Raw genomic sequence first — 21,051 nt, forward strand, 5'->3', positions numbered from 1 at the left:
TTTAAGAAATAGAAGATAAAGTTGCAGAGAAGGGAAAGAAGATGACACCCAAGAAGGAAAAAATAAAAATAACAGGAAAACAAGTCACCGGAAAAGAAAGAAGGCGGCCTTACCTGCACGAAGGAACAGAGAGATGTGGTGGTGAAAAACATCCATTCTCCGAGGTTGGTGCCGGTCCTGCGGAGTCGCGACCCCCTGACCGGTGGACTGCAAAAATGGCTCTCTGAGCCAAACAAGAGTGCGCAACTGCACATGAGCAGTGCAAAATCAAAGATAAAAGAAAACACTGACGAGTGGGGGGCTTAGCCGAGGAGCGGGCAACCACGGTGCGACCAGCTGAGGGACGCCCGACACCAGGGCTCTCAGCTGGAAGATGAGGAAGGCTGCAGGAGAGGGAGTGAGGTACTAAGCGAGGAAGAAAGCCCGACAGGGTGAACAGCAAGAGGAGCAGCAGCAGGCCGCCCAACAGATGAACAGCCCAGAAGGGGAGGACCAACAGCAAGAGGCCCAGCAAGAAGAGGCCCAACAATGTGATACACACAACTCATCAGGAAAATCAGAAGAGATACAGATACAAAGAAGAGAAGAAGACACAAACACAGGTACAGACACAGAAGAAGAGGAAGAAGACCAAGATCATCACAGAGAAATAGAAGGTAAAACAGATGGACAGAATATAGATAAAGCTTTATCTGAATAACAAATGAGAGCATTAAAAGAATGGTTGTCATGAGAATTTAGTGCAATTAAAAGAAAAATGAAAAGAACAGAAGATAAAATGCAAAGATTAGAACTAGTCATGATAGAAATAGGAAAAAGAGTAGAAAATGTGGAAGAACGAGAAACGGCTGTAGAAATGGAAGTAAACGACTTAAGAGGAAAATTGGAAGAAAGTGACAAAAAAATTAAAGAGACACAAGAGTTGTTATCTCAAAAAATTAATATGTTGGAAAATTATAGTAGGCGAAACAACAGAAAAATAGTGGGCCTGAAGGAAGATGAAGAAGGCACAGATATGAAGGAATTTATAAAAGAATAGATCCCAAAGGTCCTGAGAACGACAGAAATGCAGGAAGAAATGGAAATAGAAAGGGCACACAGAACACTAGCTCTGAAACCACAGATACAGCAAAAACCAAGATCCATCTTAGTAAAATTTTTGAGATATACGACAAGAGAAAATATACTGGAGCGGACAAGAAATAAAATTAAAGATAATAAACCATTGGAATACAAGGGACAAAAAATATTTTTTACCCAGACACAAGTTTTGGACTCGTAAAGAAGAGGATGGAGTTTAATTCAGCAAAATCGATCCTATGGAAAAAAGGTTACAAATTCATGTTAAGACATCCAGCTGTGCTTCAAATATTTGTACCCGGGGAGCAAAACAGATTGTTCTTGGATCCGGAGGAAGCACAAGATTTCGCAGAGCGTTTGATGGATAGAAGAGATGAAGAGATGTAATAAGAATGAAGAATGGCGATAAAGTATATATAAAGATGTAAAAACTATGTATATGCAAAGAACTAAAGAGGGAAAAGAGAAGGGAAGGAAGGGGGAAAAAAAGGGAGAGCTTTGTTATATGTGTGTAAAAAAAGTGTTTTCTAGGGGGGTTGGGGGGGGGGAAGAGAGAATAACCGTCACTGCAAAATAAGTTCACACTTGCAAGCAAGATCGCAATCCAAATGGAAAGGGGATTTGTGGTTGCCCGGCAAGAGATAAGGGGCAACTCAGAGGGGGGGGGGGTGCATTTGGGGTTAGGGTAATATTGGGTGTGGGAATTGTTGGAGTATTTTATGTTTTAAATGTGTTGTCATATATTGAGTTTAAAAAGGGAAAACTGAGAGATGAAAAGGGGGATGGAGATGGTGAGGAAGCGGAAATGAGGTATAAACAAGATATCAGATGGCCACGTTGAACTATATGACTATAAACATTAATGGAATACATAATCAAATTAAAAGGAAGAGGCTATTAAATTTAACAAAAAAGAAAAAATAGATAGAGCATTTGTGCAGGAAACGCATCTAAATGAAGTGGAACATAACAAATTAAAGAGAGACTGGGTAGGACACGTAGCAGCAGCATCCTATAATTCAAAACCTAGAGGTGTAGCCATATTAATTAATAAAAATGTACCAATCAAAATAGAGGAGGAAATAAAAGATCCAGCAGTGAGGTATGTAATGATAAAGTATACTCAGATTATATATACTCAGAATTTTGGAATTTGCTCAATATATATGCACCTAATGAGGAGAATTAAAAGTTTATGAAGGATATTTTTTTTTGAAGATTGTAGATACACAAAGAAATATATTGATAGGAGAGGATTTTAACCTTAATTTGGATCCAATGTTGGATAAAACTGGACAAAAGACAAGCATAAAGAACAAAGCAGCCAAATTTATGCTTAATTCAATGCAGGAATGAAACCTATGGATATATGGAGGAGGCAACACCCAAGAGAGAAAGAATATTCATATTATTCGAGTAGGCATAAAACATACTCAAGAATTGATATGTTTTTGTTGTTGGCCCTTATTCAAGGGAAAGTTAGGAAAACTGAGTATAAAGCTAGACTACTATCTGATCATTCACCCGTTATTAGCAATAGAACTGGAGGACATCCCACCAAGAACATATAGACGGAGGTTAAACTCTATACTACTTAAAAGGCAGGAATTTAGAGAGTTTATTGAACACCAAATTAAAATGTACTTTGAAATAAATACGGAATCAGTGAAAGACAAATTTATATTATGGGATGCAATGAAAGCCTTCATTAGAGGGCAGATAATAAGTTATGTAACTAAGATGAAAAAGGACCATAATCAGGAAATAGAGCAGTTAGAAAGGGAGACAGTAATACAGAAAAGGAACTAGTAAAAAGGGATGATATACGAAAAAGAGAGAATTGGTGGACAAAAATAAAATACGAAACATTACAAAAGTACAAGTGGAGAAGAACATTACGAAAATAAAGCAAAATTATTACGAACTGGGAGAAAAAACACAAATATTAGCCTGGCAATTTAAAACAGAACAAGCTAAAAGAACTGTATTGGCATCAAGGAAAAGGGACAAACAAATTACATATAACCCAATAGAGATTAATGAGAACTTTAAGGAATTTTATGAACAATTATACCAAACTGAGAACGAGGGGAAAGATGATAAAATAGAAGAGTTTTTAGCTAAAATTGAACTGCCGAAATTGCAAGAGGAACAAAGCAAACTGATAAAACCATTTGAAATAGAGGAAGTACAGGATATATTAAAAAAGCTGCCAAACAATAAAACAGCAGGAGAGGTTAGATTCCCAATAGAATTCTATAAAACATTTAAAGAGTTATTAACTTTTCCTCTCCTGGAAGTAATGAACCAGACAGAAGAAACACAAAACTTGCCAAATTCACTTAAGATAGCAATAATTACAGTAATACCAAAGACAGGGAAGGATCCATTAACACCAGCATCATATAGACCAATATCTCTACTTAACTCAGATTATAATAGCTAAATTATTAGCAAACAGATTGGCTGATTGTGTACCTAAAATAGTAAAACAAGATCAAACTGGATTTATTAAGAAAAGACAAACAGCGGACAATGTCTGTAAACTTATTAATCTAACTCTCCACTGACAATTATGATATTGCCTATCGGCCTATGACCCTCCAGATGCCTTATCCAGAGGAAGTTCTGCCTCTGCACACACTGACCAACTGCCGTCTCTGCATAATGAGCTCTGCCATCCAGGGGTTACCTGCATGGCTTATTTTGTCAAGGTGCGCAATCTGCCCTACTCCATGGAAGATGTCGGGGCAATAACCAGGTCTTGCCAGGTCTGCGCGGAATGCAAGGCGCACTTTACTGCCCTGCAAAGGCGCACCTAGGCGCATCTAGGCCCTTTGAACGGCTCAGTGTCAATTTTAATGAACCTCTCCCCTCCACGAACAGGAACACCTTCTTCCTCTCTATCATTGATGAGTACTCTCACTTCCTATTTGCCATCCCGTATCCAGATACATCCACTTCATCAGTCATAAAGGCCCTAGATTCCATTTTCGCCCCAGAATCCCAACTCTATACATCGTGACCGGGATCACCCTTTATGAGTGATGAGCTACATCAGTACCGGCTGACGAGGAGCACCGTTTCCAGCAGGATTACGAGCTATAACCCCTGGGGAAAGAGCAGGTTGGAAAGGAAAATGCCACGGTCTGAAGGACTATTGAACTGGCCCTGAAGTCAAGGCCTTCCAGACTCACGCTGGCAGGAGGTCCGTCTTATGGCACTCCGTTCCATCCGGTCGCTACTAGGTACTGCAACCAATGCTACTCTTCACTAAATCCAGCAGCATCAACAGCATGAACAAACAATCAATGTGGACAAAATAAGAGGTAGAGCCCATAATATTGATTCTGTAAGTGCATTACAGGTTATGAAGTGCAGCGATATTAGAATGGAGAGAGTGGAAAAAGAGTTAAGAGTATGATTACAAGACTGGAATCAATTGGAAGTTTGGTATTACATTTGAAACCCTGGCAAAATTCTACAGAGGTGTGATGGAAAGTGTGCTGACTGGCTGCATCATAGTCTGGTATTGGGACACCAATACCCCTGAGCGTAAAGCCCTGCAAAAGGCAGTGGACACAGCCCAGGACATCACAGGTAAAAGGTCTAGGTGTCATAAGACTCGCACCACAAGGTTCAGGAACAGCTGCTGCCTCTCCACTATCACACTCCTCAACAACAAACTCAATCAGGGATTTATTCAAGGACTTTTACTTTTGCATTTTATTGATTTATTGGATTTTTTTCCTATCACTCTATTACACAGTTTGTTAACATTTCTTTCTTTGTTTACATGTGTATGTTGAGAGTCAGTTTTTTTTTTACACTGCCCATAAGTGGTCATTCTGTTTCGCCAACAAGAAAAAAGAATCTCAGGGTTGTATGTGATGTCATGTATGTACTGTGACAATAAAATCTAAATCTAAACAACATGCAGCCTTGAGTTTGATTGTGATGCAACAAAAAAAGGCATCATTAAGGCAAGACTTGAAACTGCATGTGGAGGATGATGAATCCTTTAAAAGTGCTGGAACATTCAAGGCTAGTTATGGCAAATATCTGAACATTTCAAGAAATATACAACCTGCATAATATTCTCCTTGTGGGGGAAGCCAGAATGCAGATACTGTGGCAGCAGAAGGACAGGGGAAAAATAATAATTGAGCACAATGGCTGCACACCTCACAAAGTGTTTTAAATAAATGAGATAAGGGTCTTTTTGGAAGAGTATGCATTCCTGTATGCTCATCCCAAAGGGGAAAAAAGAAATTGTTTAATCTTCCATCAATGAGTTAACATTGGGTTAGCCTGGGTAACAGTGCTGCCTTCCAAGACTATGTCATCTTGTTTCTCTCCTTCTTTGACGAGAGTTCTGCAAAAATTACCTGAACACAAAATCTCACTCACTGACAACCATACATCTGAACATTCAATTAATATTCAGAAAATAGTTATTGTTCATAATCTCCAAACACCATTTAATTAATTTCACCCAGACACTAGGGTACAATCTTTATGTTCAACTGCAACAAACTACAGGATTTTTTTTAAAAAAAACATCTAAACCTATTTTAAAGTGTTCCTGATGTAGATTAGTATTTAAATATTGTTGTTGCTATGAGACAATGTTGAAAAGATGGTTAATGCAAATACTACATACACAAACTGCATTTTACAATGGTTTATGGATGAGAAGCAAAACGCGATTGTCTGTTACGTCAAAAATTATGTAAACTACAAAATCTTACAGGATATTAAAATCAAGGCACTGAGACGGTGTTTGGCTTAAAGCAGATAAGTAGCGATTGACATAACAGGCTAACTAATTTAATTAGTAGTTTCCTGGTAACAATCATAAACAATGATTGAGCGAACATAGGAAAGGAGGAAAAATAAGGGCAAGAGCAGGCAGGAACAGAGTGGAAGAAAGAGAGGATGAGATGAAAATGTCATCCACGTTGGATTCACTTTTATCACCATTTCATTAGTAGAGATAACTCAGCTTCTCACCTCCACTTACTGCCACCTTAACATACCATTAACATAAATGAAAATCCGAACTAGCAGAAATAGACCATATTGAACTGTTCCACCACATAAATCCTTTGGTCTGACTGCATCTTAATTCACGATTTCTAGCTGTACAGGATAACCTTCCACCCAAAAATCTGCTTCAAAGAATAATCTGCTTTCAGTGGCCTTTGTGAAATAGTTCAAAAGGTTTGCACACCCTAGAGGAAAAAATGTCTCAGCTCAATTTTAAATGGGTAAGCTCTTATTTTGTGACTGTGACACCTAGATCTAGATGAATTCATCCACAAGAAATATTTTCTACACATGCATTAAATCCAGACTCTTCAGGAACTTGTACATTTCACATGGCAAGTTCCAGAAAAGGATAATATTAATCTTTATAATCCAAGTTCTTATTATTTAAGATATGTTTTTCTCTTAGATTTGTTTGATTAAATTCTACAGTGCAGTTCAAGCTCACCAGCTATCCAAGATATTCTGTTAGCCCAGCAGACAATCTGTGCTGGGGCAATTCCTATACTCCAAACAATCATGTAGCTGGGAGCCAGACTCCTATGGAAGCCTGCATCAGGGACCATAAATAATATGGTCAAAGGGAAAGAGCAAAAGACTTTGGAACTATGATCAACCCTAAAAATTTCAGTCAACATCAGTGAATTTCTTACAAAAGTATAAGCTTATCTGCTAGATAGTTTAAACTTGCTTTCAAAAACCAATTCAAAATATCTGACTACCTGGAAACAATGTTCCAAGTTCAGACTCCCTACTATATGATGGCACAGTTGCCCCAACAAGAGTAGAATGATAGAAGTTGACCTTGCTGGTTCCTGGAGGAACAGGTTATCCAAAGCCTACTTATAGATTACTGGTTCAATGAAAGACAGGAAATTTTATTCTTATCAAACTGAGAATCACCATTTGAGAAAATGGTTTTGCAAATCTTCCTCACATCAAACCAGCCAAAATCAAAGCCATGTACAAGAGTCCAAGTGATCCAGTTAGCAAAACACAATTTGAGTTAGAAGATTATTTGCAAAAAGTCTTCAACATTTAAGCACATAATTTAGGAATGTCAAGTGCCACATTGTTGAAGGTGCTTTCTTTTACAAGACTAAAACAAGACCGAAGGAGATGAAAATTATTCTACAAAATGAAGAGTAAGAGGCTCTCCAAATTCCTTGGCCAACATTTCCCTGTCAACAAACACCACTATCATCATATTAGCCACTCATCTCAGATTCTTCAATGCTGACCAATTTGCCTAATACACAATATTTATTTCCTTTCCTGTTTTTCCAAAAGCTGAGGGCTTTTATGCAATTTCTTTAATGTCATCTGCTCCTTTCAAGATGAGGCATTCATGTGCTTAGCACCACATTATTCCAGCACAAGTGACCTGGGTTCAATCTGGCACTGTCTGTAAGGAGTTTGTACATTCTCCGTGTGTCTGCATGGGTTTCCTCCAGGTGTTCCAGTTCCTTCCACATTCCAAATACATACAGGATTAGTAGGTTAATTGGTCACATGGATATATTTGGGCGGCAAGGGCTCATAGACCAGAAGGGCCTGTTACCTTGTCGCATCTCTACACTAAAATGTAAAACAAATGAGCATAGAATTAGCATTGAACTACTTGCTCACATAACTCTTCATTCATAAAAATGATTGATTGCCTTTCCAAATTGATTGACTTCACCACCAGGAATGAATACACTTTTCCCTCCAAAACAACTAGATCATGATCAGAACCAGATTCAATATACCCAGCCAAACATCCAGATCCTCACATTACCAAAACTACTCCCTCTGCCCTCCACCCAATATTAATCAACTGAATCGGATTTGGGTGCAAATATGTTCCTTCCCAAAATTCAAGTACAAACATAAACATTAAAATGATTATGCAGCTGTTACCACCCAGATGCAAAAGATGACATCAATTTCATTTTTTTTTTAAAGTACTTTGTTAAGAAACTAAATGTTCAGAATTTAAAGAGCAAGGACAATGTTAATATTTCTTCTATTTAAACGCGACTAGAAGATAAAAATGTTTATCTAAGCATGAACTTGACAATCAAAATTTGAAACAAAGATGCTCAAAAGGCTACTTCCAGGAGTCTAGACAAAAGCTAAATAATGTATGCAGGTAATATTAAAACCCTATTTTTTAATTTAAGAGTTTCTGGTTTTCAGTATTGAAGGCTTACTACCTCCATTGCTTGAGCCAATCGCTCTTCTAGAGCCATGAACGTAAGGAGCTGTGGATCAACAGATGATATTGCTTGAGCTGCAAGCCCTTCACCAAGTTCATCTAGCAATCTGAAATTGACATGAAAGCGAAGAGTCAAACACTTATTAAAAAAATATCACTACAATTAAAATCTCAAGGCCCATACACCAAACAAAGAAAAATTATGGTACCTTGTTTTAGAATTTTCCTCTTCTCACAAAAGTAAAACATTTAAAATAATTTCCATCAAATGTTTATGCCAACTGAAATATACAAGCAGATGCCATAGACTGATTGCTTCATTTAAACGTGTCTCTGAAAATCAGAATTGACATCAGTAATTTAACTGCTTCGCAAAATCTTTGTAAAAACGTGTATTACAAAGCTAACAGTAATTTTTTTGGTCTGCAAGAAGAGGAGAAAACATTAATGATCCCATCTCAATTCTTTACAAAGGTGCAGTGATATAAATTATGTAATATGTCAATCCACATCATCGTTCTGAGGCATTGTCAAGAGCAGACAAGGAAGTGAAATCCAAATCGTTAAGACTGCAATAAAATGCTCCATTTCATTAACTAGAAAAAGCAACATCATATTTTGATATTTTGAAAATGCAGATGGACGAATCAACAGTCTACTATCAAAAAGATAGCATAGAAAAGTAATACTGGTTGTTATGTGTAGCAACACGAGTTAAGCAGCTGGGGATGAGAAGTGAGAATTGCATCAGTTCTCATTTCTTGTTTCCGTGTAGCATCTGGAAGAAAATGCACATATAAAACGTGGGTTGTTAACTCTCACCATTTAGTAGTAATAAAATGGGTGACCTCACAGTTGCAAGTCTGGGTGATAATGTCAAGAGAATTTAAATAATTATACTGTAGTTACAGATGGAGCTGCGTGGTTAGTGCAATGCTATTAGTGTGCTAACAACCTAAATTTGAGTCCGCTACCATCTGTAGGGAGTTTGTACATTGTTCCCATGACCGTTTGGGTTTCAACCAGGTTCTCCAGTTTCCTCCCACATTCCAAAGACACACATGATTAGGAGATTAATTGGTCACATGGTTGTAATTGGGTGTTGCAGACTCATGGGCCAAAAGGGCCTATTACCATGCTGTATCTCGAAATAAAATAATTTGATTAGATACGTCTATGTCGGCTATTTGCGTTTCACACATGTATCCTTCTACCTTTCTTTTGTTGAACTTGAAAGAATGCCAAGTTTGTACTGAGCCAATCCAAAAACAAAAAAAAACAATGGTTTAGCACTTGACATAGAATTTCTAAACAGTAAAGGCAAAGTCCAATCCAAATGAATCTTAACTTGAAATATCAATGCCCCAAGGGACAAAATAAACATCAAGAGATTCAAGTGGTAAAAATATCAAATGTTATTGCAAGAAACTATGCTTTAAAGCAAAGGATCAAGCCAGAAATATACCCAATTTAATTTGTTTTATTAAGTTTAATTAAGTTTTATGTATTATGTAGCAATAAAAGTAACCTGGAATTCATAATTATCATACTAAACACAAAACAAGGTTTCCATGGAAGCCCTATTTTTGGACACTATTAAGTTTACGCCAATAAAAATGCACCACAGGATATATTTCTGGCTCATGTTTTTGGGAGATAAATTGGGGCAGGGTTTTTAGTGTAGGTCACATACAAACACTTTAAAACAGATCTTATTTAAAATACTGGAACTCTGCTCATGCTATACATGTTGGGCCAAACAGTCTTTGCAAAAGCTTTGGAGAGTGCCCAAGAGACTTCACTAATGGAGTTGTTTACAAAAAAGGAAACAGATGAAAGGGCTTGTCGGGGCCACATTCTGTCAGGAATGGAACTTACTATTCTAGGAGGGTCATGTGGTTTTGCAAGCAGAGAGAGTAAAATAGGCTCTCTCTCTGTATGTGTGTATGAGAGAGAAAGAGAGAGAGAGAGAGAGAGAGATAATACAGTTCTATAGTTCTACAGTTCAGCAGCAACTGGAACTGAACAGGACAAGCTGGCAAGCTTGTGGAAAACCCCATTTGGAAGACGGGTTGTGAGTTCTTAGTTCAGCCTGGTCAAAGCCCTTATGGTTCATATAAGAGGACTGGCTGTCTAATGTTTCACTTGGAATAAGTGAAACAAGAAGGAACTCTGTGGTTACCTGAAAGAAAGAGGTAATCATCTGGAAAACCTGATGGGGCAAGTTTCTTCAGCAAGACAGTGAAGTGGCTGATTAAAAGGAATCAGTTGTGTGTATCCAGCAAACAACAAATTTCTCTCTGAAAACCAACAAGAACCTTCCTGAGCAGTAACCATTTACCTTTCAAGCACCAAAGCCTGAACTTCATAAATGTTAAATTCTGTGCACAGTATAAGAATTGCCCGCAAACAGTGAACTTGGAGGAATGAGAAGGCAGATTGGACTATGAATCAAAGAACTTTTCTGAACTTAAACACACATTACATATACGTGCGCTTAGAATGAGAAAGGGGTTAAGTTAGGTTAGTTAAGTCAATAGTGATAAGTTAAAGTTAGATTCTATTTTCATGTTTAAAGATAATTAAAAGCAACTTTTGTTGAAGTAACCATTTGTCTTGGTGAATATCTATTGCTGCTGGGTTTTGGTGTCTTCTGGGCTCGTAACACTGGTGTTAAGAATTTTTTGACATCATCTGTGAGAAACAGTGCCTTCAGTAGATTAAAAAAATGCAGTGTTATGGAGAATGACAAAGACAGCATGTGAGAAATTTCTCAGTTGTGACAAGCTCAATGCTAGTTGCTTCCATATCCACAATGATAGTAATTTTCTGCACTGCACTCGAGTACAAATGCAAAAAGACCTCATTTATCCTGTATTACCGTGCTCTCTATTATTGTAAAGCACAGAATATATGCTCAAAACAAATGCATGAAAATATTCTTTCAAAAATATAGATTCACAAAATCCTCTGGATAATCAAACGACGCGTGGTCTCTAAGGAACCGAGTTACAATGAAAGCGGTACTTCCAGCAAGCACGTTTATCCTGCACATTTCTGCATTCTATTTGCTGCCCTACACTGACAAAGGTCCAGCTAGGAAGTCAACTATTTCTCCCACTTAAAGCATTCACAATAATACCTTCCCTTCCTTGACTTTTGACCGCTTGAAACTAAATTTTGGGAACTTTACACCAAATAGTCATAGAGTAAAGGGAGAAGGAATGCAATTATGTCCACGAGGTGCAGAAAAAGCAAATGATCATGTAGCCTAAAACACCAGTAGATGTGATAACAATTACTTGCAAATTGGAAACCACCAATATGACTCCATTGTTTTAAAAGGAAAACAAAAAGAATAACAGGTACTTATTGGCCTGTTAACTTAACATATACTGTTGGTAAGATGCTTTAGTCTGTAATCAGGAAGAAATGGAGAACTTTAATGAAATCAAACCAAATCAACATGTTTTTATGAAAGGCAAATCAAGTTTGACTAATTTACAATAGAATTTTTCAAGAATGTAACAATCTGAGTCAATAGAGAAGAAATTGTAGATGCAGTTTTTCATAATTCATTTGACGTGGTACTTCATATAAGGGTAATGCAAAAGATAAGTGGGCGTCATGGTTCGCATAGCAGTTAGTGCAATGCTGTTACAGCGCCAGCGACCCAGGTTCAAACCCCGCATTGTCTGTAAGGAGTTTGTACGTTCTCCCCGTGTCTGCGTGGGTTTCCTGCGGGTTCTCCAGTTTCCTCCCACTCTGCCAAATGTATGGGATTGTAGATTAATTGGGCCAGAAGAGCCGGTTACCATACTGAAGGTCTAAATTTAAAAATAAAGTCATTAGGCAAAGTATGCTGGCACGGACTGAAGATTAGTTATCACATTGAAGACAGAGTTGGAAAAATTGAGTCTCTTTCACATAACCAGTATGTTGCCCCAAGGATCAATTTATATTGGTTGAAAAGGCAGAAATGGAAGATGGGAGAGCATATTTCGAGAAGGATTTTAGACTTCTGCAAGAGCATGAAAACCTGGCAAATGAAGTTTCATGTTTGAAATCGCCAGTTCATACACAATCTAAATGCAAATTACCTAAATAGAGAAGGACTGCAGATAAGCAAAGTACAGGTATTCTAGTGCACAAATTATAAAAAAGTTAGCAAACAAGTGTAGCAACTGTTTAGGAAGACAGAGAGAGTTGAAATTTAGAAATAGAGAAGTATTATTGAAAGTGTGAGGCCACACCAGTAAACTTTAGGTGGGATGATAGGTTTGTACTATCATGACTCTAAGAATTTAAATCTACATTACTTGGAGATTAGAAGAATGAACACAATCCTTAGAAGATACAAAAAGGTGGGGGGCGTGGCAAGATGGCGTAGGGAACAGACGTGCCTTCCATACCTCTCCTGACTGATTTATTCTTTTGTCTTTAAGTGCCCGTTAAAGTTCTTTTAAAAGTTTATAAATAATAAGAGGTGTTGGATTAGTGCCTAATGGTTTATATGCAAAAAAGAAAACATCAACAGACTGTTAAAAAACTACATTTTCCGAAATTGTCTGAGCCTACTTGTTTACAAGAAGCCAGGACTCAGCATAGAATGGATCCAGAGGAAGACGTACAGAGTTCGGCATTGAAATTCCGTTTTAAGCCGGTGAGGCTCTTTGAAGGTCGCATTCAACAGCTTTCAGAACAAAGAGCTGGACGGGTGCCAGTATTTCACACAACGGCCACTGTGAGTGCTGTTACTCAGACTTTGACAGTTGAATCAGCTGGGGCGCCACCAGCTGGAGAGTTAAAGAGCTGTCATTCAACTGCTACAGTGGTGACGCTGCAAAATGCATCTTCAATTACAACAGTTTTTCCAGACATCGATTCAGTGAAGATGATTAAAGAGATTTGGCTTAAAGATAACTCTGATCTTCAGTCTCCTGGCATTGCTGGGGGGACTTTGAGAGGGATTTTTATACAAAGTCAAACTGCTAGAAAAGATACTAAATTAAGGGAAGGGACAGAAGATCCCGTGGTCTCTAAGGAACAGCAAGACCCCATTATGCCTGAATCTACTTCTGTTGAAATGTCTGTTAAGGATCTTGAAGATAAGATATATTCTGTATTGAGTCACTTAGCTAATTTTGTGAACCTGTTTATTTCCAAGATTAATGCGATGGCGGAAGTCATTAATGGAGCTTTTAAGCTTGAAACCATTGAAAGATTTGAAATGTGTGATCAAGGTTTAGTCGATGCACAGGATCAACTGCAAGATGAAAATAGAATAATTGAAACATTGCAGATCCAAAATAAAAATTTAGCAAAAAAGGTTGATTATTTGGAGAATCAATCTAGACGGAACAACCTGAAAATTGTTGGTTTGCCAGAAGGCATAGAAAGACCAGATCCAAGAAAATTTTTTACTGAATGGATTCCACGAGTGTTAGGACAGGATAAATTCCCTGAAGGTTTAATACTGGAACGTGCTTATAGAGTTTTAAGAAGAAAATCTTTTTCAGGACAGAATCCAAGATCTGTTTTGATTCGTTGTTTAAACTATTGTGACAGAGAGACAATTTTACGTACGGCTATTAGAAATGCCCAGCAAAATAGATCTCCTTTGATGGTTCAGAATAATCCCTTGTTTTCTTCTATCAAGATTTGAGTCAAGAAATTATGTTTCAACGACGCGAATTTAATTCTGTGAAAGAACGGTTGTGGAAAAAAAGACAAGGCAACATTCAGGTATTCTGCGGTACTGAAGATTTTTTAGGATGGAAATTAGCCAAAGTTCTTTGACAATCTTAAAGAGGTTATGGACTTTGCTCAGTCTCTACCAATTATGCAGTTTCAGGAACGATGTAGTCCTTTAAGGTCTCCAAAGAGAGTAGAGATGTAAGGTGGGATCCAGATTTTTAAAAGAAATGGAAGTAATGGTGACCGAAGTGGTAACGTTGATTTTAAAAAAATAAATCTTTTATCTTTATTTTTGAGAAGAGTTTAAATAGTTTAAATAATGATGATAGTTTAATGAAATGGGAGTTGGGAGAGGGAACTGGGTGGGCACTAGTTTCCAGAAGTCATCAGCTACCTGTGAGTTATCTCACACCCAATATTTTGGGGGAGTTACCGCTTTGGGCGGTTTAAACAGGAGGAGGTAGTTGTGACCTCCAACCTGTTTTTTTTTCTTTTTAATTTTTGGGTTAAGAAGTGAAGGTTTTTTTAATTATTTTTTTTTTAAATAAATAATTTTTTTTTAAACTCTTTTTGTTTTCTGATTGTAATTGAGAGGGAATTAGGAGGTTTTTTTCTCTTTTTTTTTCTCTGTTTTTGGGGGGTTTTTTCTCTTCTTTCTTTTTTAAGAGGATGATGTCACAGAAGATAAGTCAAAAATTGAGGATGTTGAATTAGATGAAGAGGAAGATGAGGGGAAAGGTGATAAGAAGAAAAAGAAGAAAATTAAGTACAAGTACATTGAGGGAGAAAAGTTTAATAAAATTAAGTTAATTTCGATAGAGAATTTTGAAGATGTTATAAATGAAGAATATGGAGAATTTTATAAGAGTTTGAACTTTTTTTCTTTTTTTTTAAATAAGGGGAGGGGAAGGGAATAAAAAGTTTATCTGATTGTTTTTCTAAGGGATGTTTTTGTTCTCTCGATGAATTATAAAGGAAACTTGGTATTAATGGAAATTCTGTATTTATGTATTATTAATTATGATTTTTTGTATAACAGATATGTGGTTGATATATGATTTTAATATTTGAACTTAGTTTTAAAGTGGATTTCATTTGTTAAATATATGTATTATGTTTGATTTAAATATATGTTTAAGGGTATTATTTTAGTATTGATATTTTTTTGTTGTTAGTAATTTTTTTGTTGTTGTTAAGTTTTATCCTTTTTTTGTAAGTGGGGTTTTTTCTATTTTATTTACAACATTGTTAATTAATTCTTCACACTTTATTTTGGGGGAGGGTTGGACTAATTTTAAATTAGATGATTAATGTTGTGTTATAATTATTGGGGGGGGTTAATTTGTGTAGTTTAATGATGTAGTATTCTAATTTTTATTATCTTATTTTTTTATTATTTCTTTAAATGTAATTTTTATTTTATTCATGTCATAAAATTTTTAATAAAGTTTAAAAAAAAGAAGATACAAAAAGGTAATGAGATGTTTCTATTCATCGATACAAGATGAGGGGTATTTATTTTAAAAATGGGTGTAATGGAACATCTCACAGAATGTGTTATTTCAATGTTTGAAAGATCTATACTATTAAATTGGAAAGAGGTAAATCCTCCAACTGTTTTCCAATGGTTTACCCAAACCATACTATGTTTAAATTTAGAGAAAATTAGAAACTCTGTCTATGAATCCCCTTCTAAGTTTGAGTTAACCTGGCGACCATTTATTCAATATTTTAATTTGTGGTGAGTTGATCTGGCTCTGTTTTCTTTCTATGATTATGTATGATAATTGGGCTGTAAGATGAGATCGGAGTGATCGGCGTGGTTTAGCTATATCTGTAGGTTTTTTTTAAAGTTTTTTTTAAATTCAGATTTGTTTTTTCTTCTTTTTTGGGTTTTTTTTCTCTTTTTTCATATATTGTTATTAATTATATCTTTTTTTTTTAGAGATAGTTCACACCCTAAACTGATCAAAAATTTTTTTTAATGATACATTTTTATTCTGTAATATTATTGTTTAATATCTCTGTATTAATTCATTACTTACTATGTATTTTTTTAATATCTCTTTGAACTGTATGTGTTTATAAATTATAATAATAATAAAAAGATTGAAAAAGAAAGAAAGATCATGGAATTGAAGATTGTGAGGAACTGGCACAGAAAAAGTGAAGCTTGATCTGCTATGATCACTGTTAAGTGGCTACTACTGCTCCTGTTTTCCTACATTCTTAAAGTTGTTTTCAGTAGAACTAAAAATATGCATTAGGTTGGTTGGAAATTGTGAAAGTTTGGCATTTCGTTCACTGGATGCTGACTGTCTTGTTTCATAGGCTTAGCATTTTCCTGCAAGATTAAACCAACACAGTGCTTCACTTTCTCAGATTAAAACCTGAAAATTCAAGAAACAAGGAAACACAACCTGCCTCAATGCAAAAATAATACATTTGAAAAATGGTACATTTTATTATGTCTATTAATCTGACCTACTGCTGAGAGCATGAAAGTTCTGTCACAGTTCACAATAAAACATTGTAAATGGAGACAAAGCCACAATTTAAACACTTCAAAATAATGGCTTGGACATAATGGACATTTCACAGCATTAAAAATGGCATTCATCTATAATGCCAAGGCACAATTATAGAAAGTAAAACAAAATTTATCTCATGCTGAGTTTCTCCAGCATTGTGTTTTTACAAAATTAATCTCCTTATGACTACTCCAAAACATGTCATCTAACAGGGCTGAGGCAGAGTAAGGGTTCTGCACATCATAGACGAACATATGGGAAAATACACACTCACACATATACATGCTCAAATTACACCAGCTGTACAAGATACCTGAACATCAAAATATTAAAAACTTACTTACCTCCATTCCACATCCAAGTCTTCACTTGTGCTAGAATCATCTTCAAAATTGTTGCTATCATTTAGAATCAAAAGTCCTGAATGCCCCAGTTCATCTTGCCCTTCAGTTTCATCGGTGCCACTGCTGCTGCTACTCGTGCTATCACTTTCTTCATTAAATGTCACCCAGGGTATCTCTCCTTCCTCCAAGGATGTTGGTTCTCTGCAGACATAAATACCACACCATAAGACATTCGAAAGGAATTAGTGCACTGACATTTGATCATGACTGATTTACCATCCTTTTCTCCTGCCTGTAACCATGGATTCCCTTCCTAATCAAGAACTTATTTTTAAATTTAGACATAGAGCATGGTAACAAGCCATTTCGGCTCATGAGTCTGATGTACCCAATTAACCTACACCCCAGGTATGTCTCAAATGGTGGGAGGAAACCAGAGCCCTCGGGGAAAGCTCACGCAGACATGGGGAGGGCGTACAAACTCCTTACTGAAGCGCGGGATTCAAACCCCGGTCCTGATTGCTGGGGCTGTAGAGGCATTACACTAAGCATTATGCCAACTGTGCCACCCCATATCTCTTAAATATACGCAATGATTTGGCCTCCGCAGCACTTGCAACAACGAATTCCATAGGTTCACTGCCCTCTGAAAAAGAAAATTCCCCCTCAATGTTCTTGACACATTTTTGTAGGGCTATAATCCCAAAAAAACAGGCAATCTGCACATGCACTACCATTCAATAAGAAAATGGCTGAAAGTTTATATGAGCACCATTTTCCATTCATAACACCATGTTCCTTGATTCCTTTAATATCGAAAAAATTATCAATTTTCCTCTTGAGTATACTCAATGTCTGAGCCTCCACAAATTTCTTGGATGAAGAAAGATCACCTCCTCTCTGTTCCAAATGGCCAATTCTAATTTTGAAACTATTGCTCCCATTTCTTGATATCCTAGTTAGGGGAAAACACCATTCTTGCATTTATACAAGAACTCTGTTTCAATCAGATTATTTTTCATTCTTCTCAACTCCAAGGAGAGCACAGGCCAAATCTTCTGATCCCTTCCTTATCCAGTAATCAATCATGTCAATCTTTCAGGTGCTGCCTGTTTCTTCCCATACATTGATGAAGGGTTCAGGCCCTTTGAACGCAACGAGACCTGCTGAGGGGTTTTCATTACATAGATAGGGTAGAAATGTTATTTTATCCTTCATGAAACAGGTGAAAATGGAAAATCTCACACCTGCATTACAAGAGGTGGAAAGGAGGGCAGTTACATTCCCAGAGAGTCATCCGTATTGTGCCTTTTTACAAAACCACACATCATCAATGTCTGTATAAAAACATGGTTTGAAAATAAATATTGACACAAATCCCATACAGCAAATTTTTATTCCACATCTCAAATATTTTGGTTGTAATTTGTGAATTCCAATAAGGATGAATTTCCATTTCTCGAATTACTGTAGCTTGGGGGGTCATCCATATTTAAAATCATGAATTGTCTTGACAAAGTACATAGAGATAAATGAACATGGAATGAAAATAATTTGGCAAAGAAACAGAGGTGACCTGTGGAAAAGCCATTCTTTAAAATCAAAATTCCTGTACATTAAGTCTGACATGCTGAACTTCTTCAGGATCAGTGGAGGCAGATTCCATGGTCAAAAGAGAAATCAGTAAACACTTTTTTTAAAAACTTTATTTATTCATTCAAAAAACAAATAATATGACATATACAACAATTAACCATAAACATGAATGTTATTTTTTTGTATATATATATATATATATATAAAAAGAGAGAAAAGAATCCCCCACTTCAGCCAACTCTCCTAAGAAGAGCCATAAAGAAAAAGAAAAAATATTAAAGAAAAATTAAATATACATATCAAGATCTAATCAATGTAAAGTGAAATGTAAATATTCTGAATATAACGACCACTTATGAATTAAAAAATTATAATTATCACGCGATTTTTTTCATAATTTTTTCCATTTTTAACCATATTTCATCTCATTATGCCATCTATTAATATCAATCATATTTGTATCTTTCCACATACTAGCAATACATTTTTTCACTACGGATATATACAAAAGCAAGCTGAAACTTATCTAATCCCAAGCCTTTCAAAGGCTGCAAACTACCCAATAAAAATTCTGTTGGATCTAAAACTATTTTAATCTTATACAGATATTCTAAAAACGATTGAATTTTCTTCCAAAAAGATTGTATATGTATACATGACCAAACGGCATGAAAAAAAGTTCCAACTGTATCACCACATCTAAAACACAAGTCTGATTCATGAAAACCATACTTTTTTTAATTTTTCAGGTGTTAAATATAACTGATGTAAAAAAATTATAGTTAATCATTGCATAACTGGCATTTATCAATCTAGTTACACTATCATAACAAATATCTAACCAATCATCTTCAGAAAAAATAAAACCAGTATCTGCTTCCCATTTACTTTTAGATCTATCCCAACCCTTTTTATCCACACCATCCTGTAATATTTGATACACAGATGAAATATAACCCTTCTCTGGTACCTTCATACGAAAAGTCTCAAATTTTGTCATTTCAGGTAAAATCATATCTCTATCAAACACACATCTTACCAAAGATCGAATTTGATAATATTCTTATCAATACCAAAACTTTCCCTCATCTGATTAAAAGATAAAAATTTACCCTCTTTAAAACAATCTCCCAAATTTTTCACACTTTTAAATCTCCAATGCAATAAACTTTGATTATGTATTGAAAAAGGAATAAGTTGATTATTATACAACGGAGTCAAAGTCGATAATTTACCCCTAGAGCCTGTCATTTTATTTTTCTTTGTCCATAACTTCATTAAATGTTTTAGTATAGGCACATCATATTGTTGTAACAAATTTATATTCCATCTAAACAAAAATTGATGTATTTCAAATTCAGAAATATTTGCCATCTCAATTTTGGCCCAACCAGGAGGCCATACCAAATCCATCAATGAACTAATAAATTTTAGTTGGGTTGCTTCATAATAATTTTGAAAATGTGGTAAACATAATCCCCCCAACTCATATTTCCCAGTTAATTTATTCAAAGCTACTCTCGAAAATTTACCTCTCCATAAAAACTCCCTAACCATTTTATTCAAATCTCGAAAAAAAATATTTTCAAGTAAATATGGAATAGATTGAAACAAATATTGTATACGCAGAAAGATATTCATCTTAATTGTATTTATCCTACCCATTAAATTAATAGGTAAATCTTTCCATTTGATCAAATCAGTTTTAATTTTTTTCATGAACATAATTTAATTTATATAAAGATTGATAATTAACATTCAAAATTATACCCAAATATTTAATTCGATCAGTCCATTTCAAATTAATAATATTCTTATAAACTCCTTCACTTACCGGTAATATTTCACATTTTTCCCAATTAACTTTATATCCAGAAAGACATCCATATTGCACTCCTTCAAGTGCAAAAGTGACTGAGCTGGGTTTATTAAAAACACCAATACATCATCAGCAAATAAATTAATTTTATACTCCTCGTCTAAAACTTTCATACCTTGTATCTGTGTATTTTGTCTTATCAATTGGGCTAAAGGTTCAATCACTAATGCAAACAAAGCTGGTGATAAAGGACAACCTTGACGAGTTGATCGAGATAGCTTAAAGGGTTCCGAAATCAAACCATTCGTCAATACTCTAGCTACCGGTTTACTAAATAGAGCCCTAATCCAACCAATTAAAAAAAGGACCAAACTTGAATTTCTCCAAAACTTTAAACAAAAAGTTCCATTCAACTCTATCAAATGCCTTTTCTGCATCTAGAGATATCACCATCAGATGATCTGAAGATTGTCAAAATCTATTAATCAAACTAATCACACGCAAAATGTAATCTGAAGCATATCTATTCTTTATAAAACCTGTTTGATCCATATGAATCAACTTAGGTAAAAATTTAGCCAATCTATTTGCTAATATTTTAGCTATTATTTTATAATCTACATTTAACAACGAAATTGGTCTATATGAAGATACCTTCAAAAGATCTCTATCTTTTTTTGGAATTACTGTAATTAAAGCACTAGAACAAGACTCAGGTAATTCATAATGTTCTCC

General features: G+C 35.6%; 1 protein-coding gene across 5 annotated transcripts in view; it reads right to left on the reverse strand.

Annotated features, from left to right (window-relative positions):
- The window catches only part of pja2 (praja ring finger ubiquitin ligase 2), a 71,857-nt gene that overhangs the window by 11,823 nt on the left and 38,983 nt on the right, over positions 1–21,051 (reverse strand). For all 5 annotated transcript variants that reach the window (XM_069892614.1, XM_069892601.1, XM_069892583.1 and 2 more), the window contains 2 exons: positions 16,902–17,102; positions 8,328–8,436 (listed from right to left, as the gene is read on the reverse strand). In XM_069892614.1, coding sequence (XP_069748715.1) covers positions 8,328–8,436; positions 16,902–17,102 — 310 coding nt within the window. The remainder of the gene's footprint in view (positions 1–8,327; positions 8,437–16,901; positions 17,103–21,051) is intronic.

This window comes from Narcine bancroftii, chromosome 1, assembly GCF_036971445.1.
Source record: "Narcine bancroftii isolate sNarBan1 chromosome 1, sNarBan1.hap1, whole genome shotgun sequence".
NCBI lineage: Eukaryota > Metazoa > Chordata > Chondrichthyes > Torpediniformes > Narcinidae > Narcine > Narcine bancroftii.